The sequence below is a fragment of the Acomys russatus genome, chromosome 8 (assembly GCF_903995435.1).
Source record: "Acomys russatus chromosome 8, mAcoRus1.1, whole genome shotgun sequence".
In the NCBI taxonomy this organism is placed as follows: domain Eukaryota; kingdom Metazoa; phylum Chordata; class Mammalia; order Rodentia; family Muridae; genus Acomys; species Acomys russatus.
Genome location: NC_067144.1, coordinates 16,121,764 through 16,141,762, shown reverse-complemented (window position 1 = coordinate 16,141,762; position 19,999 = coordinate 16,121,764). Strand labels below are relative to the sequence as shown.

The window sequence follows — 19,999 nt, the reverse complement described above, 5'->3', positions numbered from 1 at the left end:
GCAGCGGTGGTGGCTGGACTGAGCTCAAACCAAGTCAGGCCGACCTAGAATTTTTTCTTTTTTTAATTCTAAGACTATGAATGTTTCAGCAACTTACAATAGTAGTAGAGTGCTAAGTTAGGGGCACTGAGTAAATAAATAAAAGAAATCTGAAAAAAGAAGGACAGGCTCCTAATTAAATATAGAGACCTATACAAAATCTCAAGGGATTCTAGCAAACTATTTTAAGACAAAATAGTGGAAGAAACAAGTAAAATAAGCTTTCAAAAAATGTCATACCACTAGACTTTTTACAACATATCTATCCCTACGATGTTATAATAACTTTTAGCTTGCTTACTGCTCACTCTGCAATAGGGAAATAATATGTATCTGGATTTACCTATTCAGTTCATAATGGTTCTAGTGAATGAATTCTGAATGATTCCACAAAAGGTGAAGACTCTACAGAAGTCTTATTAGTATAAAGCAGTCATTACATATTAAGGTCTCACTGTAATACTGATGCTTTCTCCTAGAATCGCATTTAGTATGGCTGCTCTGACTGATTTTCTAATTTTAGCAGAGGGGAAACCCTCAGATGTGAGTGACCACAATTTCCTTCATCTCCCTCTCAACGGGGCTGCAATTATATTCACACACACTATGTTCACCTAGTGTGTACCTAGAGATACGTGACTCACTAATTTCAGCAAAAGAATCTACGAACACATTTACATTTGAAGTGGTACTAAAAGCTCTCAATCCAGAGATCATTAATATTATACATAACACTCAGTATTAATTTGACTGAATAACTGTGCTGCAAGGGCAGTAAAGTGTCAACAAACCATTCCTTGGAACTTGTGAGAAAAGTATCAAATTCACTGACATTTGGCTATGATTTTATTTTATCTTACTGTTCCATATACTTGAAAAAAGTAGATTTTAGTTTGGAGCAGTAATGAAGATCATGTAAATAGCTCACAAAGAAACAGAGCATCATAGCACATAACTATACCCAAAGTACTCTGGAAGTGGCGGCAGCAGCAGGACCAGAATCAAAGCCAACACAGATTACACTAGGCCTTGTCTCTAAAACAGGAGTTTGCATACAATTGAGATATAACTCATTTTAATAAATGTAAAGTATGGGATTTAACCAAATAACACAAAGCTGACTATTTCCAAAGAAGAAAAACATACACCGAGAAACAGTGCCATATAAAAGAATGGATCTAGCAAATGAGCAGGACCACTACATTAAAAAATTAGACAAGTTTATAAAAACAAAATATAAAACTTGCTTTAAACACAGTTACAAGTATAAAGGCATGATAACAAATAACTAAAGCTTCGATATAATGTTAAGTTCAGAACGCACTACACTTTGTAGACTACCAAATCGGCAAATGTTGAGCCCATCTTAAATCCCAACTCAAGTCAAAGCAAATTAATACACCTAACAACAATGACAACAAAAATACCTCAACAGTTTTAAAGATACAAATAAAACATTGAATGCAAATTAAATTTTTAAAAAGAAAAAAGAAACCAATAAGAACCTGTGGTGTGGAGGGCAGGACGACAGTACTCTCAGCAGGGCCTGGCAGGGCAGGGGTCACGGGGACAGTGGGAGAGGGAGGAACAGCTTCTGTGGGCTAAAATCATCAATGACAAAAAATCAGGAACAAACAGCAAATAAAAGAGAAACAAACAAAAAGTTGTACCATAAAGGTAAATTATAGTTCTTCATAATAATTAATAAATGGAAAATTATTAAGGTATTACTTTAAGTAATGGACTGTCCTAATTATTTCAGCAACAATTATGGCCATCAACTTAATAATGTGTCAAAGTCTCTGATTAAGATCTGCACTTTAGACATATCAATAAAGACAATCAAGAACTACTTCATGACATGCTTGTTTTATAGACAAGTTGCAAAAAACCTTTCTAGCATCCAGAAGGTATTTGACTATTTTCCCTTTTCATATTGAAATAAAATTATTAGTCTACCATATAAGTAATAAGTTGATAAATCCATAGAAAGAATTTAAAAAGAAAATTTCCAAACTGAGTTTGTATCATTTAAAATAATCCATACTATTAAAACTCTGCTACCAAGAACAATAAATAACCTACCTAATGTTCCGGTAAAGTTATTAACCTTTATGTGCCAGACAATGGCAAAACTGGGGGCAGGGAGCAGAAAAAGTAATCTGTCAGTAAACATCTACTGTCTGAACTCTGACTTAGTTTAATTTACTCTCAAGGAACAACTTGAAAATATAAAACTTGTAAGGTATACAATGCTTACAACTGGGGAACTGCATAATACCCTAAATAACCAAAGACATTCTATGTAATGTTAGCCACTAACATTAAATGTTAGGAAGCAGTTAAAATAATCCATACTTGCTTATAAGTCAAGTTAAAAGAGATGAGACTTATGAAAAATGGAAAAAAGGTTTGAAAAGTTAACAACTGCAGTCAGGATTGTGATTGTGCCCACTCTTGCTTTTATTTTGAATTTGATTTCTCCAACTGTTAACAATAAATACATAGAGATGCTATAAATACAGGGTGAGAGGTGGAAGATCTGTGCATAGTAACATAAAACAAATCACTTCTCATCAGCACATCCTCTAGAAGACAAACACAATGAATGTGCTCTAAAGACATTTTGAGTTTCAGTAATGCTGTAAGAATAGTAACTCTGATATATGAGCTAGAATTACTGGACTCTGCGACCTGAATTTCTAATTTCCCCTTCAAACACATTGTTAGCCATTAGATTTTATGCTGGGGGGAAAAAAAAATCAATCTCTCCTCCTCCAAAAGAAGTAACTCTTAAAAATGAGGAGTGATGACATTTATATAATATTGTGAATATACTTAATGTCACTGAATTATATACTTAAAAGGCTAAAATAAGGGTTTGGAGAGATGGCTCAGGGGTTAAAGGCACTGACTGTGCTCGCAGAGAACCTGGGTTTGAGTATCAGGTTCCCGTATGTATGACTCCAGTTCCAGGGGATCTGACGTTTGTTATGGGATCAAGTACCCTGACATACATGGTGGCAGAAAACACACACACACACACACGCACACTGTGTGTGCGTGTGTGTGTGTGTATATATATATATATATATATATATATATATATATATATATATATTCACATATGTGCGTGCACACACACACATGTTAAAGAGAACAATTTATGCTATGTCACTTTACCACAATGGAAAAAAAAAGTACACTGTGAGTGAAACGGGTCCATGGCTTTGACTTGGAGCTTCAGTTACCATTTCTACATTTTTATTATAGAAAAGACTTCTGAATTCTCTATTTGAAGCTTGGAATTAGTAAGTGGTAAGCAATCAATTTTCAGTCAATACTTACATGACCTTTAAAATGACTTATGACAAAGCACCGGGGAAGAATGGTTTTGAAAGACCTGTTTCAGATCACCTAGCTATACATACTGAAAGGTCAAATGAATACTGATTCCTATTTCCAACCATACTGAGAGAAGTAACCAAAACAACTTCTTGAACAGAGAGCTATACATTGTTGGACCCAAAGTAGGGTCAAGAGATGCTATCCACTGTGTGTAGGGGATGCAGGGGAGGGAACAATGCCCCACAGTGTGAGGAGCTCATAAGCACGGGGTCAGTGTGGGCACAGCCCGAGAACAAAGGCAAGCCTCTAAGAACTGAAGCAGTGAGAACGGTGACCGCGATGGACGGTGTAAGGGAGACAAGTATATAAAGGGCAATGGGAGCAAGATTTCTCATGTTAGAAAAAAAGTTATAAATTATGAAAAGGGAGGGAAAAAAATCAGCATGGACCTATACTGCGAGACCAGAACTGAAGTACTGGTATAAACACACGGCTTTTCAATACATATAGAAACCAAACTAAATACCGTCATAAATGTATTTCTTAGGTCCGCCTGAGAACACTTACTACCTCAAAAGCCTACACATATATATCTAGTACCCAAATCTTGATTTCTGAATATCCAGTCAAATAAAAAAACAAAAGAGGGCCCTTTCAGAAACGGCTGGCTCCAGTGCTAGAATTCAGTGAGTACAACATCACCTGGATCTCCAAAAAAAAAAAAAAAATAAATAAAATAAATAAATAAATAAATAAAATAAATAAAAATCAAAGAGCCTAATAATATTGTGAAGGGCTACCACCCAGGATTTACCTGAAACTCAAATATTTTTCTTTTGCTGTGATAACATACTAGGACTAAACGAAACTTAAGAAAAACCTATTTTGGCTTATGGTTCTAAAGGCTCGAGTCCACATGGCAGGAAGTAGTGACAAGCTGGTAAGAGCAGGAAGCTGGCTGGTCTCACTTGTCATCTCTACACACAGGAGGCACTGAGAGACCATGAAGTGGAAGGAGGCTATGAAAGTCTCAAAGCCCGCCCCTAGTGACACACTTCCTACAGCAAGGCTGTATCACCTTCAGATTCCATTATCTCTTCAAGCAGTACCACTCACTGAAGACCAAGTGCTGAAAAACTTGAGCCTATGGGAGAAAATCTCTTTCAAGCCACAAGAGGAACGGCGGCATAAAACTCAATAAATAAAGCAGAAGAGCCCATAGTGTATAAATACATACATGAATTAATAAACAGAATGTATTTCCTTCAAATAAAATGCTAACAAAAGGTGTAGAAGAATTGCTGGAATTATAAAACCATCACCTGGCAGCCATTGGGTTGTAATTTATTTAAGAAACAACAGTGGACCAAACTTTTTCTTGCTGTTCCTAAGTGAAACTTTTATTTCATTTAACTTGATAGACATCTGAATGGGACACACACCGAATAATGTAACCCCTCAAAATACCAACCTGAGTGAACCTAACAGTCACTATCTTTAGTGATCAGAGCTAGCATTACCACTAACAGAACAGATTGAAGTGCGACACTATCTGACAGGATGCAATGACAACACTCACTTTGGTGCTATTTCTACCAAACACAATTAACTGAATCTAATCAAACAAACAAATCCAAACTAAGTGATAAGACTACAAAATAACTAGCCGTAGTCATCAAGTTGTAATAATTATCAGTCTATAAATTGTTCAATTTTTATAAGCAATTTTACTGTAGCAAGACTAACATAAACTAAGTATTTTAATTTTTATTGCATATGAATACTTTGGCTGTAAGCATGTCTGCACCACACAAATGCATTGCCTGAAGAGGGTTCCAGATTACACAGAAGTAGAGTTGCAAATGGGTGTGAGCCGCCACGTGTGTTCTGGTGAGTCTAGAAGAGCAAGCAGCTAATGCTCTTAACCAGAGTCATCTCTCCAGCTCCAAGAGTACAAATGTACATAATCTGACAGAGTGGCATAAATGAAACTTATGAGAATAATACAGCACAATACAGATGTGAACATATCCATCACCTCTAAGAGGAGTACCCTGTGTCTCTTTGTTGTAGCTTTGAGTTGTATGGTCTAGTAGGAAAAACACTACATATGAGGAGTGACCATTGGAGCCCTGATATTAGGGTAAGGGTTACAGGTCATGTAAAATTGGGCAAAGTTACCGGCTCACCTCAAATTTAAAAGCCAACTACAACTGGTCAGCTGCTCTCCAAATCCCTTTATGATAAACTATTAGTCCTTTTATGTTATGTTACATTTAAGCCCCGACTGCCCCTTCTTTTTCAGAGCCTGTTCTAGAATCTACTTTATTTGGGAAGGATCTAAGTATTGTTTCTTTAAAAATCCCCAAAACAACCTATGACGTATTAACTTATTTCATTGTCTATAAAGCACCAGGAATTAAAAAATTCTGTGAAAGAATATATATCCTACCTCTCAAGCAATCAAATACTTAATAATAAATGACCAACAAATAAAACACCAAGCCACAAATGATAGAGGAACAAAAATCCATTTAAGTTGCTTGAAACAAAAATACAGCCCCCCCCCCCAACTATCAAATAAAAGGTGGTGAGAGATGATAGACACTAGACTTTACAGAATAGAGTGAAAAGACGAAGGGAATTTGAACACATCTGAGAATATGATAAAATACCTGGGAGCTGGGTAAGACTCTAAGTTGAAAAATGTCATATGTAATATACATCTGTGGTTTAAATAATGACGTAATATAAAGTAATCCTTATATTTGGGCTGTTTCAGAAAAGAGTAGAGAATAGCATTTTGAACTTTAAAAATCTTCTATAGCCATAAAAATCAAGAAGACAATAACCATTACATCATTCCTGTCCTGCTCTGTTTGCATCACTCGGTAAGATCAGCTCAACAGAGATCTGTTATTGTTTTTTTTTAAATCTTAGTCACATGACTAGCAACAGTCTCAGTTGTTTCTATCCATAGCAACACCACGGAATCATTAGCCTCTGAGGCTGCCTTTGGAGACTTGTTTCCATGACAACAGAGGTTATAATATTAACAGTGTCTGAAGGAACACTGCAGAAAACTAAATTTCTATAAAATAATTGGATAGATTATACACATTTTCAAGTACTTTTGAAACAAACATCACACTGGCAATTAGCTGAAAAATGCTTAAAACTGATTTAACAAAATTGTACTAATTTTCTACATAGGTTTTTTTTTAAAATACTAATTTATAATCCTAATTTAGCAAACAGGTACCCAAAACATAGATTTCTATGTAATGTGAAGCAATGTGCACCTCATTTACAATGACATCGTGTTGACCTTCATTTTTAGGCATTCAACGATACATACACATTGTGTGAGCCTACTTTATCCAGTCCCTTCCTGCTCAGAACAGCTAATGTGCTTTCTATTACATACAGGCAAATCCTAGAGGAAGAGACAAGAGGTTAGTTAGGAGACTGTGATAACATAGTTGAGAGGTAACTGCTAACACAAGCTGAATGGCAGTATTGGTGAAATTGACAGGACTGGTCAGCTAAAAACAGGGAATGCATAGTTAATATGCCTTGGGGACTGATGGGCAGTGCGTACTATTTGAGGATATTGTCCGCAGCGGGGCATGGTGGTGCACGCCTCTAGTCCCAGCACTCAGGAAGCAGAGGCAGGAAGAGCTCTGGGAGTTTGAGGCCAGCCTGTTCTACACAGCAAGTTCCAGGACACCCAGGACTACCCAGATCCCCTGTCACAATGAAACACAACAAAACAAAACAATCCCACAATAACAACTAAAAATTATTTCCTAGATAATTAGACATAAAAGAGCTATAATACTATAAATATTTATCTTTCTTGCTAATTATTTATCAAGACCTTGAGGACTGCAAGAGATTAGCTCAGTGGTAGAAATACTTGCTTAGCAAGCGCGGAGCCCTGGGTTTAAAACTTAGCTTCCTGTAATCAAAAGACAAAAACATAAATAAACAACGGATAAAACAACAACAAAAAAATGTTTTTCAGAATGTAAAACTGATGATAAAATAACAATACCAAGAAGCTAATGCTTACATTTTATATTATCATGCTTCATAGAATCAGTAAAATGAACTTAGACTAAACAAACAAACAAAAATTCAAGGTCTAAAAGTACACTGTGTTTTTAAGGAAAAAATTGAAATAAATAAATTAAATCTTTGGTATCAGCATCTTAGACAACAAAATAACCACCCTATACCACTCAGGCAGAGGTGACTCAGGATCTTGAGTTTGTCCATGGTATAGTTAGGATTCTTAATCCAAGTTCTTTGGCCCTTTGTTTAAAGATCTACTAGGCCACAATGAGGCACTTCTGATTAAATGTCAAAGCAGCTACTTAAAAGAAAAAGAGGGCCAGGAAAAAAACCGCAAGCCTTTTGAATGTTTGCAGAGGATAAAATATAACAAAGTAGATTTATACAAATTCTACTTGGGAATTACCGTATTCAAGAGAGGATCAATGTCTGCAGGACAAAAGGTGTTTTTCATGGTTTAATATTTTTCTTATGACTCATCTGCTCTTTGCCACTGTCACTGCAAACATATTATATCTTTAATATAAACTTGTATAGCAAAAAAAAAAAAAAAAAAGTATTCAACTAGTTGTGTGTGTATGACACCCATGCCAGTATCTCAGAGGAGAGTGTGTGTGAGACCAGACGCACTTTTAAATAAACCACAAGTGATATCAAAATACAAATATTTTTTAACACTTAAAATAGCTATGGGAATTAGGAAAATAGGTCTAGTAATTAAATAGGTCTAGTAGAAGCACGGATGGGAACTGTTAGTTTACACAGGCAAGATTAACTTAGCTCATGAATCTATTACTTCTAGCTGTAAGAATTCATAAAATTCAGTTAAAGTTTCTTATCTCTTCATTATTTTAAATTATCATTCAGCTAACAACCTTTAAAAAGAATGACTCAGTCACTAAAAATGTAAAGAAAACAGAGACTTAAAGACTGAATTTAAAGACATGGTTACATAATTAACACAAGGAGGAAACGATCAATTGTAATATGCCTTTATCTTTGATACTTTTCAGAACTGGCTGGATAAACACATAGCACCATGGCTTTCATAAGCTACTAAACTAAAATGGGCCCTTTAATGCTCCTTAGTAGCCGTGTCTGCTCTGTTCTAGTCCTCTCTCCACACGCCCATGAGGTAGGCCCGCTAGCCTTCTGACGCTGTGGTCTGACGCTCTCCCTCCACTTACTACGTCAGTTACACTGACCTGCCACTCTTAAATACTCTACACCTTTCCACTTGCTACATACTTTTCTTCCAAGAATGTTCTTGCTTAGATAACTACAGTCTCAATTCTACCAATCCTTCCTGTCTTCAAATTATCACCTTCAGATCAAAGTCTCCATCAGTAATCTTATCACCTCCCCACATCTTTCTTATTTCTTTCATAACTTTTCTTCCAGAATGCCATGTTTTTGGTAATTACATTGCCTTCTATTTTGATATGAAGTCTACAAAAGCAATTCTTTCTGTTTAGTTTTTTCTTTATGTTCAGTGTCACAGGAAGCCACGTGTGTTGGATGAACAAAACCTTGTGACTATTAAAACAGATTCTGGAGTAGATTTTCAATACTTGCTCTTCCTCTTCTTGGTTCCTCACATGTTGTACACAGAGCAGACACTGATTAAAGATTCTTCTGCATAGCTGGGTAGTTACACGCAATCAGAAGTACTCAAGGCATTCTATTTACCAATCTTACAACACAAATTTCTAAGTGTAAAAATGCAAACCACCACGACCACCACCATCACCACCAAGAAAAAACAAAAACAAAGCCAACTGCCTACTCCCCTGTCCTCTACAGCTAACCGCTAATGCTGGCCGATGTGAGAGTCAACAGTCTGTAGAGTTTCATCCTTCCCTCTTCAACTGTACTTCAAAGTACATCTTCTCATGAGAGCTTATATGATCAAGTCCATGGTGTCTCTCCTCTCAACCTGTGAGTTTCCTGATTTTAACTTGGATTCTATTCTCTTAGACTTGGAGTGTTTTTTGCTGCTACTATCAGCTTTACCATGACATTCATTCCTATCTACCCTTTTTAGTTCTCTGATACAATTTTTGTTATCGTTTTTTCTTTTCTTTTTTTCGTTTTTCTTTTTCTTTCTTTTCTTTTTTTCTTTTTCTTTCTTTCTTTTTTTTCTTTTTTTTTCTTTTTTTCTTTCTTTCTTTTTTTTTTTTTTGAGACAAATTTCATTATGGAAGCTTGGCTGGCCTGTAACATTCTAGGTAGATTAGACTGGCCTCAAATGTAAGAGACCCAGCTAATCTTCTGTTATATTTTATGATTACAGGTGTTTTGTCCAAGCATACTTGTTTGTGTAACACTTGCAAACCTATGCCCAGAGAGGCTGGAAGAATATACTGGATTCCCGGCAATTGGCATTACAGATGGTTGTGGATGCTGGGAACTGAGCCTGGGTCCTATTAAAGAGCATCCATGTGCTTAACTTCTGAACCATCTCTATAAATATGTGTACAGTGGCAATGTCTTTAAATATCCAGGGTCAGAAGCTGGGTTAGACTCCTTTTAAAATTCTACTTCTGGGTTTGGAGAGCTAGCTCAGCAGTGAAGAGAGCTTTCTGCTCCTTCCAGGCCTGGAGGTCAGTTCCCAGCACCCACACCAGGCAGCTCACAACTGCAAGGTAACTTCAGCTCCATGTTATCCAACATCCTGTTCAGGCCTTCACAGTGACCTGAGCACGTACGGCACATACACATTAAAAAAAAAAATCCTCCTGTCAGATAACATGGCCAGTTGATCTATACATACATAAAATAGTGTAACTGTAAAATGATCACATTAGTAGGCATACTTAAAAGTTTCTTAAACAAAGTAGTAATTATAGGCTACTGTTTTCCACATGATCTAAACAATTATTTTTACATTTCTCAAATTCTAAAACTGAATAACATTGTTGGGGGGATTGTAGTAAAGCAAAAAATCTTTTAAAAACATGCTTTAATGATACAATTTAAGTTCTTTATGTGTAAAGTATATCACTTCACATAATTTTTCTAATTTATTTTATGTGTACAAGTGTTTTTGCTTTTGTGCATTTAGTGCACCATATGTGTGTCTGGTAGAGTGGGTTTTCTGTTGTTCTTGCTTTTGTCTTTTGAGACAAAGTACTCTGTGTTGCCTGGCTGTTCTAGAACTTGTTATGTAGACCAGGCTGGCCTCAAAATTCCAGAAATCCACCTACTTCTGCTTCTTGAGTGCTGGGACTAAAGCACCACCACTGCTGGCCAGTGCTCTTCACTGTTGGACCCCACATAACAAACAAATTGTTTTTCCTCAGGTTTCTACCTACTTGTGAAATATACATTATCTTACAAAACCTTTGGTGTAGATGTGCCAATTTTTAAGCCACAGTTCTACACAAAGTTTGTGAAAATAATAATGCCCAAATCATATTTGGAAGTTCTAAGCTTCCTTTCAAACATTACAAGATGAAATGGAAATAAGCACCTATATTTACTTATTATTCAACAAACTTACCAATACATTCACTATGCTAGGCTCTAGGAATATAAAAGGAGCTGCATCATTTTTTATAGGACCAGCCCTTCTGAAGCTTATAGTTCAACAGATGACACTCAACAAAACCGTGGTAAGAAGCACACAGTTTGACTCTTAGAAAAATGACACTGCCTAAAAATAAACAAAGAGCCAAGTGCAAGTCCAATAAACCTGAAGACTCCATAGATATGTCGCTCGATGCTTTTTCAGCAGTTTAGTTTAAAGTTAACTTTAAAATATACTTGAATATATTAAAATACGTAAAAATATGGTGTTTCTTTTAGCCTATTTGTCCTCGACAGAAGGGCCAACTACATCAAGACATTATATAGAAGCTGCACAGATGAAAACTTACATAAAATATTTCTCATTTAGTTCTTCAGACTAAGCCAATCTAAATTTAAGATAGCAAGTTTGTATTTTTTAATAGAATTTAATTTTCAGACCAGATTTAGGTTCACAGAAAACTGAATGCCGAGTACAGCAAGTTCCTGCACACCCTTGGCCCGCCCACTATCAGCATCCTGCACCAGTAAAAGAAATCTCTTCCAAATTTATTACAAACTTAAGTCCACACAAAAACTGCAGACAGATGTTTATAATTGTTTATCGTTGTCAAAACCTAGATGTGTATCAATTCACCCACTGAAGGGCATCTTAGTTGCTTTTAGGTTTTGACAACGATAAGCAATTATAAACACCTCTCTACAGTTTTATAAACACCTCTCTACAGTTTTTGTGTGGACCTAAGTGCAATAAATTTGAACAGATTCTAAAGATGATCACTGCTAGGTTGTATGGTCAAAAATAAATTTTGTAAAATACTTTTTGTTTAGTATCTGTAGTTTCTAAGGTGTTCTTCTGTACCAATAATTGGTCCTTAAATACTAAACACATAAAGGTGTGCTGTAAGACAAATGGAAATATAACAACATATGCCTGCCCCTCAACAGTCTTCCTGTGAAAGAATGACTGTGAGTCATGGCATTAATCTTACAAAGTCGTGGCCTTTTGAGTGAGGAATTAAATAAATGTTCCGGCCCAAAGAAGCATCTTATAACCAGTTAAACAGACCATTTCTACCCCGTTCTCTGGGAAACTATCCTACTCTTAATCAGAGTCAGCATTTCTGATGTAGTTTGAAAAGGCTGCCTTTATATACACATTCATACTTTGTATATATTCCAGTTTAATGCAAAGACACCATGCCACTAAAAATAAGCAGCCTCTTAAAGATGAGGACTGTCCCTCCCTCCCCTTTCTGGGACCAGCTTTATGAAAACAGTACTCATATCAAGGTGGGAATCTAGGAGACTCCAAGATGAAGATGTCTTGGTAGGAACGCTGACAGCTGTTGCCTAGCTGTAAGGCAGAAGACAATGGATACACATAGGTAACCATATGCCCTTGTTGGCCTAGGAGATGCGTGTTTGGATTTGTTGTCCCACTCTAGTTATTACTAGTACCCTCTTTCCATCTAACACCTGCGAGTTACATAGTCATCCTCACTCTGAGAAAACCAAAGACTTTTTCCACCTTCCTTTCTCTCTGGTGGGACACATAAGAAAGGAGTTATCAGGCAGATTATCAGTTTAACACTAAGGCAATATATAAATGATTCGAGGAGGGATTAAGACAGAAATGACAGAAAAATCTACATTAGCTGAGCTGCCTGTTTCTTCCCTAATTCAATATTTTTGCTGTTGTTGTATTTGTTATGTTGCAACAATACTACACAAGCAGAAAACTCTACCTACAGGGAACTGACAATCTGGTGAAGGAAACAGACTCTGACCTTCACTTCCACTCACTCATATGCACATGCTCACACACATGCAGATGGTTAAACATAAATCTTGGGTGTTTTGGGTTTGGTTTTTGTTTTTTGAGACAGGTTTTCTCTGTGTAGCCTTGGATGACCTTGACTCACTTTGTAGACCAGGCTGACCTCGAACTCATAAAGATCCGCTTGCCTCTGACTCCCCTAATGCTGGGGTTACAGGCATGTACCAATGCATCCAGCCATAAATCTTTTTTAAAGCTATAAGCTTAAAACAAAACAAAACCAAACAAGCAAACAAAACCATGACAAGAACCAGTTCATACTAAAATATTAAGAAGAAAATTAGAAAAGTAAAAGGAGACTGGTGTCTGTAGGAAAGGTATCACCTAGACAGGTAGAGAGTGGGAAGAGAGGGAGAAGCAGATCCTAAACCTAAAGCCAATAGGATTTGCTGTTTTCTTGGAAGTGGAGCAAAAGAAAAGAAGGTAACCCCACGGGCTTTGTCTTTAGATCCTCAGCATACATAAGGACAGGAAGTAATAAGGTTAAAAACTCTCTTGGGGCTGACATGTAGCGCAGTGGCAGAGCATGCTTATTAGCGTAGGCAAGGCTATGCTAATTTTTCCCCCATCAAAAAACCACAACAACAAAGAATAAAGAAAACAAATGAAAGATTTAAAGTTAAATGAAAACAAAGAAAGTCAAGAATAATAATAAAATTTCATATTTCATATGCTTAACTCAAGTGAAAATATGAGTAAACAGGAAGCTATAGCTACAAAGTCTAATATACAAAAACTAGTTTTGAGCTAAAGAAAGAAATCTTGAAAAGATTATTTGAAAATACACACACACACACACACACACAAATTCAACACTGTACCCTACTTAGCAACAAGAAAGTGGAAAATACTCCAAAGGAAATTGAAGCTAGTAGAATATTAGAAGGTCAGCATCCAAGAGTCAAAAGTGAAAAAAGCTTTAATCAATCGTGTTATAATCTCTTGTTCAGGAGGTGAAGAGTGAAACTGGCTGAGGGATTTGATATAATGTACAGAGAGGCATTTGCACTTGTTTGTGTTAGTGGGAGACGTCTCAGTTTACAGCAGTTACCTAGTACTCAAGGACAAGCGAATGACAGAATGAAGAAAGGAGTCTGATGAGGCCTTCAATAGTCAAACGGGAGTGAGATCTAGTAGGGAAGTGAATTTACTGCAACAGCTAAAATACAGAAGATTATCAACTTAGAATGAGACTAGAAAATGGGTACGGCAGGCTTCTGGGTAGTTTTCAGTACTTCTGTGGAGAAGGCAAAGCTGCAATTAAAGTATAGATGCTTCCAATACAGTGACGGGGAAGAGAGTTGAGATTACCAAAAAGTTGACTGAGTAAGGCAATCAGGGATGAATGAGTGGCAAGAGACAGTTAAAAAAAAGAAAATCACTGGTGCCTGGGATCTTAAGAGGATGAAAAAAAATCACTGTAGTGGAAGCACTGAACAAAGTGAGCTGAAAGGAAAACAGTGGTAGTCATGTGAAATGCTTGCATCAGAGATTTAAGTGATATGATGAATGGTATTGAAAAGTCCTGAACATAATCATCTGAGTAGACTGTTCAGGTGACAGAAAACATAAGGTCCCTATAGATAAAGATATCAAAAGTAGAAGAGCCAAGAGTTTAGGTAGATTATGTAAGCACACGGAAAGTCACTAAGAATGGTTATACAAATAGTGGGCAGAGCAAAGATAGTAAGTCAGCTGCGTAAATACTCAGCAAGTCACAGTGATTAGAGGAAGTGCGGATGGCAGGGAGAGAAAGGAAACTCTGACTGATGGCAGTTGATTTTACTGGTGGGAGTCTTAGGAAAGATGAATGAGTTGAGATTGCAGAACACAGTGTTTTTGTTTTTTCAAGACAGGGTTTCTCTGTGTAGTCTCGGCTGTCCTGGAACTTGCTCTGTAGACCAAAGCTGGCCTCAAACTTAAGAGACCCTCTTGCCTCTGCCGCTCGAGTGCTGGGATTAAGGATGTGCATCACCTGGCCCCAAAAGCAGTTTTTATAGTCATGAACCAAAGAAGGGGGATGATGTCTAGTTATCTACAAACTAGTAATGACAACAAAAGAAAGGCATTACGTGATGATGTCAGGAACCAAAGGAAAGGAATGTTCCACATTGCTTATAAATAAATGTATTTATAGTATAAAGTCTCTGATCAAATCGCTGAAGAAAAAATTATAGGAAGGTAAACTAACTTGTAACACATTTTAATAATAAATAAAAAGTCCTTTTTCCCAAATCACAGTGTAAACTTCTGAAGTAAAACCAGCTGAAAGGTGATAGTAACATAAGCAACATTTCTATCATTATTGGTGAGGGTTAAAGGGGTGAGGAGCACAGGGTTTGTGTGGCCTGAGAATAACATGACGCAAGAGAAGAAAAGACAAGACAAAGAAATGAAGCACTCTGAAGAGCTAGAGACAGCATCTGTAAGGGAAGAGTGTGCCATTAGGAATAACATTCCAAGTACCTGAAGCAGATATTAATTTAACAAACATTTCTTGCGCACCAAAGCATTTGGTATCTTGGAGATTTCTGTAACTATTTGGTTTCCTTATCATTTAGAATGCAATGACTTCCTAAAAGTTCCAAATATTCCATGGAACCTGGCACAATCTTAGTTTTGAACATAAAAGCCTCTCATAGACAAATGCTTAAAATGAATCTGTAAGTAAATTTCTTTTTGCAGGGTGTGTCTGGGAATCAGAGCAGTGGTTGAGATAATAATTAAAACTTAATTTAGTAATAACTCTCCAGTTTGGTAAAGTATAACCCAGTTTAAAGGAATTAGATTAAAAGTTAATCTTCCTATCAAATCTTTAAAAAGTTCATTTTGGATAACATCAAGGCAGGAAACCTTGCTATTTACCAAGCACAAGACAAAGCATATTCACAGTAACTACATAGTATATGCTCAACAAATATGAAGTATCATTCATTCATCTACTTTGCTCCTGACAAACAACATGCAAATTTCTTTGGTGCTACAAAATAAAACTGCCAAGCCTGAGTTATTATAAAAATGTACTCCAGCATTAACTAAGATACAATCATGTCTCAAGTTCTTTTTCAATTCCACTATATTTTATCCTATAAAGCAAATTTCCATAAGTCATAACTAAAGACTTGAACATATAAATTATACCACTCATCAGTCAGAAAAGGGTATGAAAGAAAAGTGAAATATAATTACATCAGGAAAAACAAGTGAAAACCTTTGACCTAGGTATTTATACTTCCATAGGCAAAGCACAAAGGTAATGGAAAGGGCAAGAGGACTCTCAGGGGGTTTGCAAGGGAGCCTAGCTCATTCTTCAGCACACAAACACAACAATACCAGCTGTGGGGGAGAGGAGGAATACTGAGCAGCGCATAGGGGTTACAGCCATTTTAGTGTCTAGGTTACTGTATTCTAATTCTATGCTTTCTATAGTTTTATGTGTGAACTATTGGTCTTTACATTTGTATGCGCTTAAGATGAACATCAGATATATCAATATGTATATACACATAATATGCAGTAGTTTGTTTATATAAACCATCAATATTGAGGTATCTTTTTATTGGTATGAAAATATCATTTATTCATCTATAACAAATAGTAACATTAGCCTTTGATATTTTCATCCTTTTATGATCAGAATCAAGACAAAAAAAATTCTTAGTCAGTGTTCAATTGAAGAGTCAATCATTGGCTTTCAGTAAGTTCTGGCTGGAAGTAACCCAGTGCCTACAAATAGGATGATGATGCGTCCTACTCTTATAATTTCTCTTAAGTGTGTAAGAGATGGGTAGAATTTCTGACTTTCCATAGAAGTTGCCATTTTACTACCAAAATTCATTGAGAAAACTCCAGCAGCTAAAACAAATAAACCAGGTTGGCAGTTGTATTTATGTTTACTGTGTGTCTCTAGTGCTTGAAGAAATAATTTTAAAGGAAATTTGATTTTTAAAGGTCCAAAAGATTATATATGCATTATATGCATATTAAGAATTACTGATATGAAAGGAAAAACTATTCTTAATTTGTTCTTAAATTAGACTATTTTTTACTCTTTCACTTTTACTAGTTCAATGACTAGCTGCTAAAAATATATTTTTAAAAAATTAATATTTCCTTTCATCATCTTTTATACCAAACCACAAGCATTTCATTCAACTGTTTTTTTTTTTTATTTTATTCTCCTATATTCAATATTTATTTCTCCTTAAAGAGGTAATTTTATGGGACTTTTTAAAACATTAGGACTGTTGATGTTTGCTCGCTTCTTTAAAATGTGAATGTGTTAAATATATTCTATGACTGTGCAATTGTACACGTTTTCCAATCCCAGATTAGCCTTAGACAGTATATGTTTCTAAAATGGAAGGACTCATTAATCTCTTGGATAAATCAATTTAATATAACATTAAGATAAATATATAATATCAGCTAACTGTATCACATTTTATCTATTCTCAAAACATTAAAAATAAAAATATAAGCTTATTTTTGTTTCTTTCCTATAGTGCTTCCCTAAGGTTATCTACTAACACACAAAAACTAAATAATCAGGTTATTTTCTTTTGCTCAAGCATCATTCATTCTTCATAGCATTTAACACCATCTAAAAATAAGATGAGCATGAACTTGCATTTTAACTCATGTGCTAATGACTTTACATTTTCAGAGAAGTGATTTAGTAGAATAGCAGACTGTTTTGTTTAGCATTACATAACATAAGGGAAAATGTTTTTCATTTTCCCTTCTGTGCTAAAGACCTGCATAGATGGACTAAAAACATAAAATGTCAGTGGCAAGATAACACCGAAGACTCATTTTTATTAATAAATCTACCCTAAAACATCACAGCAAAGCATATAGAACATAAATATATTGAAAATAATTTCAACAAGTGGCATGTTACCTGGGTGGAGCTGGTGGCTACCGAGATGCAGTCAATAAAGCTGTGTCTTCGAGTGAAAAATGCAACTATCTGCTGCCAGCGTGAAGGTTCTGGCTCAGCTTGCAGTTCATCTGACGAGCCCTTTTTTGCCCAGTGTTTCTGCTTAGGGCCTACTGAGCCATGGCTAGAGCTAGTATTGCCTCCTCGACTGGCGCGAGAGTACAGCAGTGTGTTGTTTCCGAAAATGTAATTCATCTCTGCAGCCCTGCAGGTGGTTGCCAAGCAGTCTACTTCTCTACCAGCTGCTGAGTGGTGAATGATCGGTAAAAACTGCAGCTAGAATTACAGCAGCATCACTTGTAGATCAGGGAAAATAAAAACCTTGAGAAATGATGCTCATTTTCTCTGTGGTTTCTTCCTATGAACGAGCTTGTATCTTCCTTCTGTACCTGTTAGCTGTATGATGGCTGAGTTTATTTTTGCAGTCAGAAAAAGACGACATAAGGTGGATTTCTTTCTCGTGATTATTTTTTCACCAGCGTCTGCAGGAACCAAAAGCTGTTCTTTTGTTAGCTGATAACTAGACGGACTGAAATCCAGGAAGTGAGGTCGATTAGCAGGTACAGAAGGATGTTACAAACACTGGGCTACCAAGACCCTTTGGGGCTGACTGATTTAATGCACTGGGTGGAGAAAGCCCGGGTTACGAAGTTTTAATCAGTGTAGAGTAAAATCCAATGGCATCTTCACTGCTTACATAAATTATAAATACCAACTGAATTTTAAAATACAAGGTTTCTTTCTGCTAACAGCTTTGACTGTAATTTCATTAAAAGAGTATCGCTATTCACAAATTTTGATATTAGGAAGGATCTTACATTATTTAGCACTTAAAAAAACTGTTAGAAGATACCATGTGAATGCTGAGGATTTAATGTTAGGGAAATATGTTTATAATATAGCAAAATCATTCTATATAGCATATTGATTTCTAATGTTTTGATTACTGACTGAGTCTTGAAGAGATTAATTGGTAAATTACATACATGGCCACTGGAACTTTTATGATAAAAAGAAACAAGCACTGTCCTGCTAGTTTATCATAATCATTAAGATTATGAGATTATGAGTTTATAACATGCAAAAGAACATCAATAATTTTTTATTATGAAACGCTATGAATGATACTCTGGCTCATCAAGTAATACTGCTTGATTTCTAAATGAACATTTTTTTAGAATTCCCTCCCCCCTCCTAAATGAACATTTTTTAATCTACTATTTATTTCCTGTTTTTTCATCACAGTAGTTAACCTTAGAATTGCCTGGTGTTTAATATAAACCATTTAAATGTTTTAGTGCACATGTACATGTATGTGTATGTTTATGTATATAAGCCACATGTACACAACTGACCAGGAAGGCCAGAAGAGGGCATTAGATCATCAGATCCCTTGGAGCTGGAGTTACAGGTGGTTGGAAACTGCCTGTTATGGGTACCTGAACTCAACTCAGGTCCTCTGGAGAAGTAAAATATGTTTCTAACCACTGAGCCATCTCTCTGGAATTACAGGGCACCCAGCTCCCCTAAGTAATTGTTTCTTTGTTTTGAGACAGGGTTTCTCTGTGTAATAGCCCTGGTTGTCCTAGAACTCACAGAGATCCACCTGCCTCTGCCTCCCAAGTGCTGGGATTAAAGGTGTGCGCCACCACATCTGGCCCCGAAGTAATTCTTAATGCCCTCAAGTTTAAGAGTAGATTCTGAAGCCTAATCCATGCTATGCTATATTAGTATATGTTACAGTATATGTCAATTGAAAAATTATGTGTGAGCACACGCCTTTAATCCCAGCACTCGGGAGGCAGAGGCAGGCAGATCGCTGTGAGTTCAAGACCAGCCTGGTCTATAAAGTGAGTCCAGGGCAGCCAACGCTACACAGAGAGACCCTGCCTTGGAAGAGAAGAAAAAATAAACAGAAAAAGAATATGTGAACAAAGTGATACTTGATAATAACTGAATCAATTTTCAGTCCTGTATGAATATATCCCAAATTCCAGGTCCAGTCATGAATGCTTTTCAGATGTGTTCAAAATCTTACTTATATATTTCTAAGCAGGAGTTAAATTTAACCTACTGGACATAAAATTGCAAGCCACGATCCTGAGTCCACTGTAAATCTGGCTTAAAAAGAAAAGATACCCATACTATCTCTTTGATTCCTTACCAAAGTCATGTCCCCAAAAAGCTGAGAAGCACATGGGGTAAGATGCCTTACAGAGAGATTA

At 36.2% G+C, this 19,999-nt stretch overlaps 1 protein-coding gene across 18 annotated transcripts in view; it reads right to left on the bottom strand.

Annotated features, from left to right (window-relative positions):
- The window catches only part of Dlg1 (discs large MAGUK scaffold protein 1), a 188,745-nt gene that overhangs the window by 95,419 nt on the left and 73,327 nt on the right, over positions 1-19,999 (bottom strand). For 7 of the 18 annotated variants that reach the window (XM_051149734.1, XM_051149736.1, XM_051149735.1 and 4 more), the window contains one exon: positions 1,545-1,640. The exons of 5 other annotated variants lie outside the window; for them this stretch is intronic. In XM_051149734.1, coding sequence (XP_051005691.1) covers positions 1,545-1,640 — 96 coding nt within the window. Of the gene's footprint in view, positions 1-1,544; positions 1,641-17,735; positions 18,458-19,999 lie in introns of those variants that run through there. 6 more of the 18 variants (XM_051149746.1, XM_051149748.1, XM_051149750.1 and 3 more) reach the window with 6 other exon arrangements.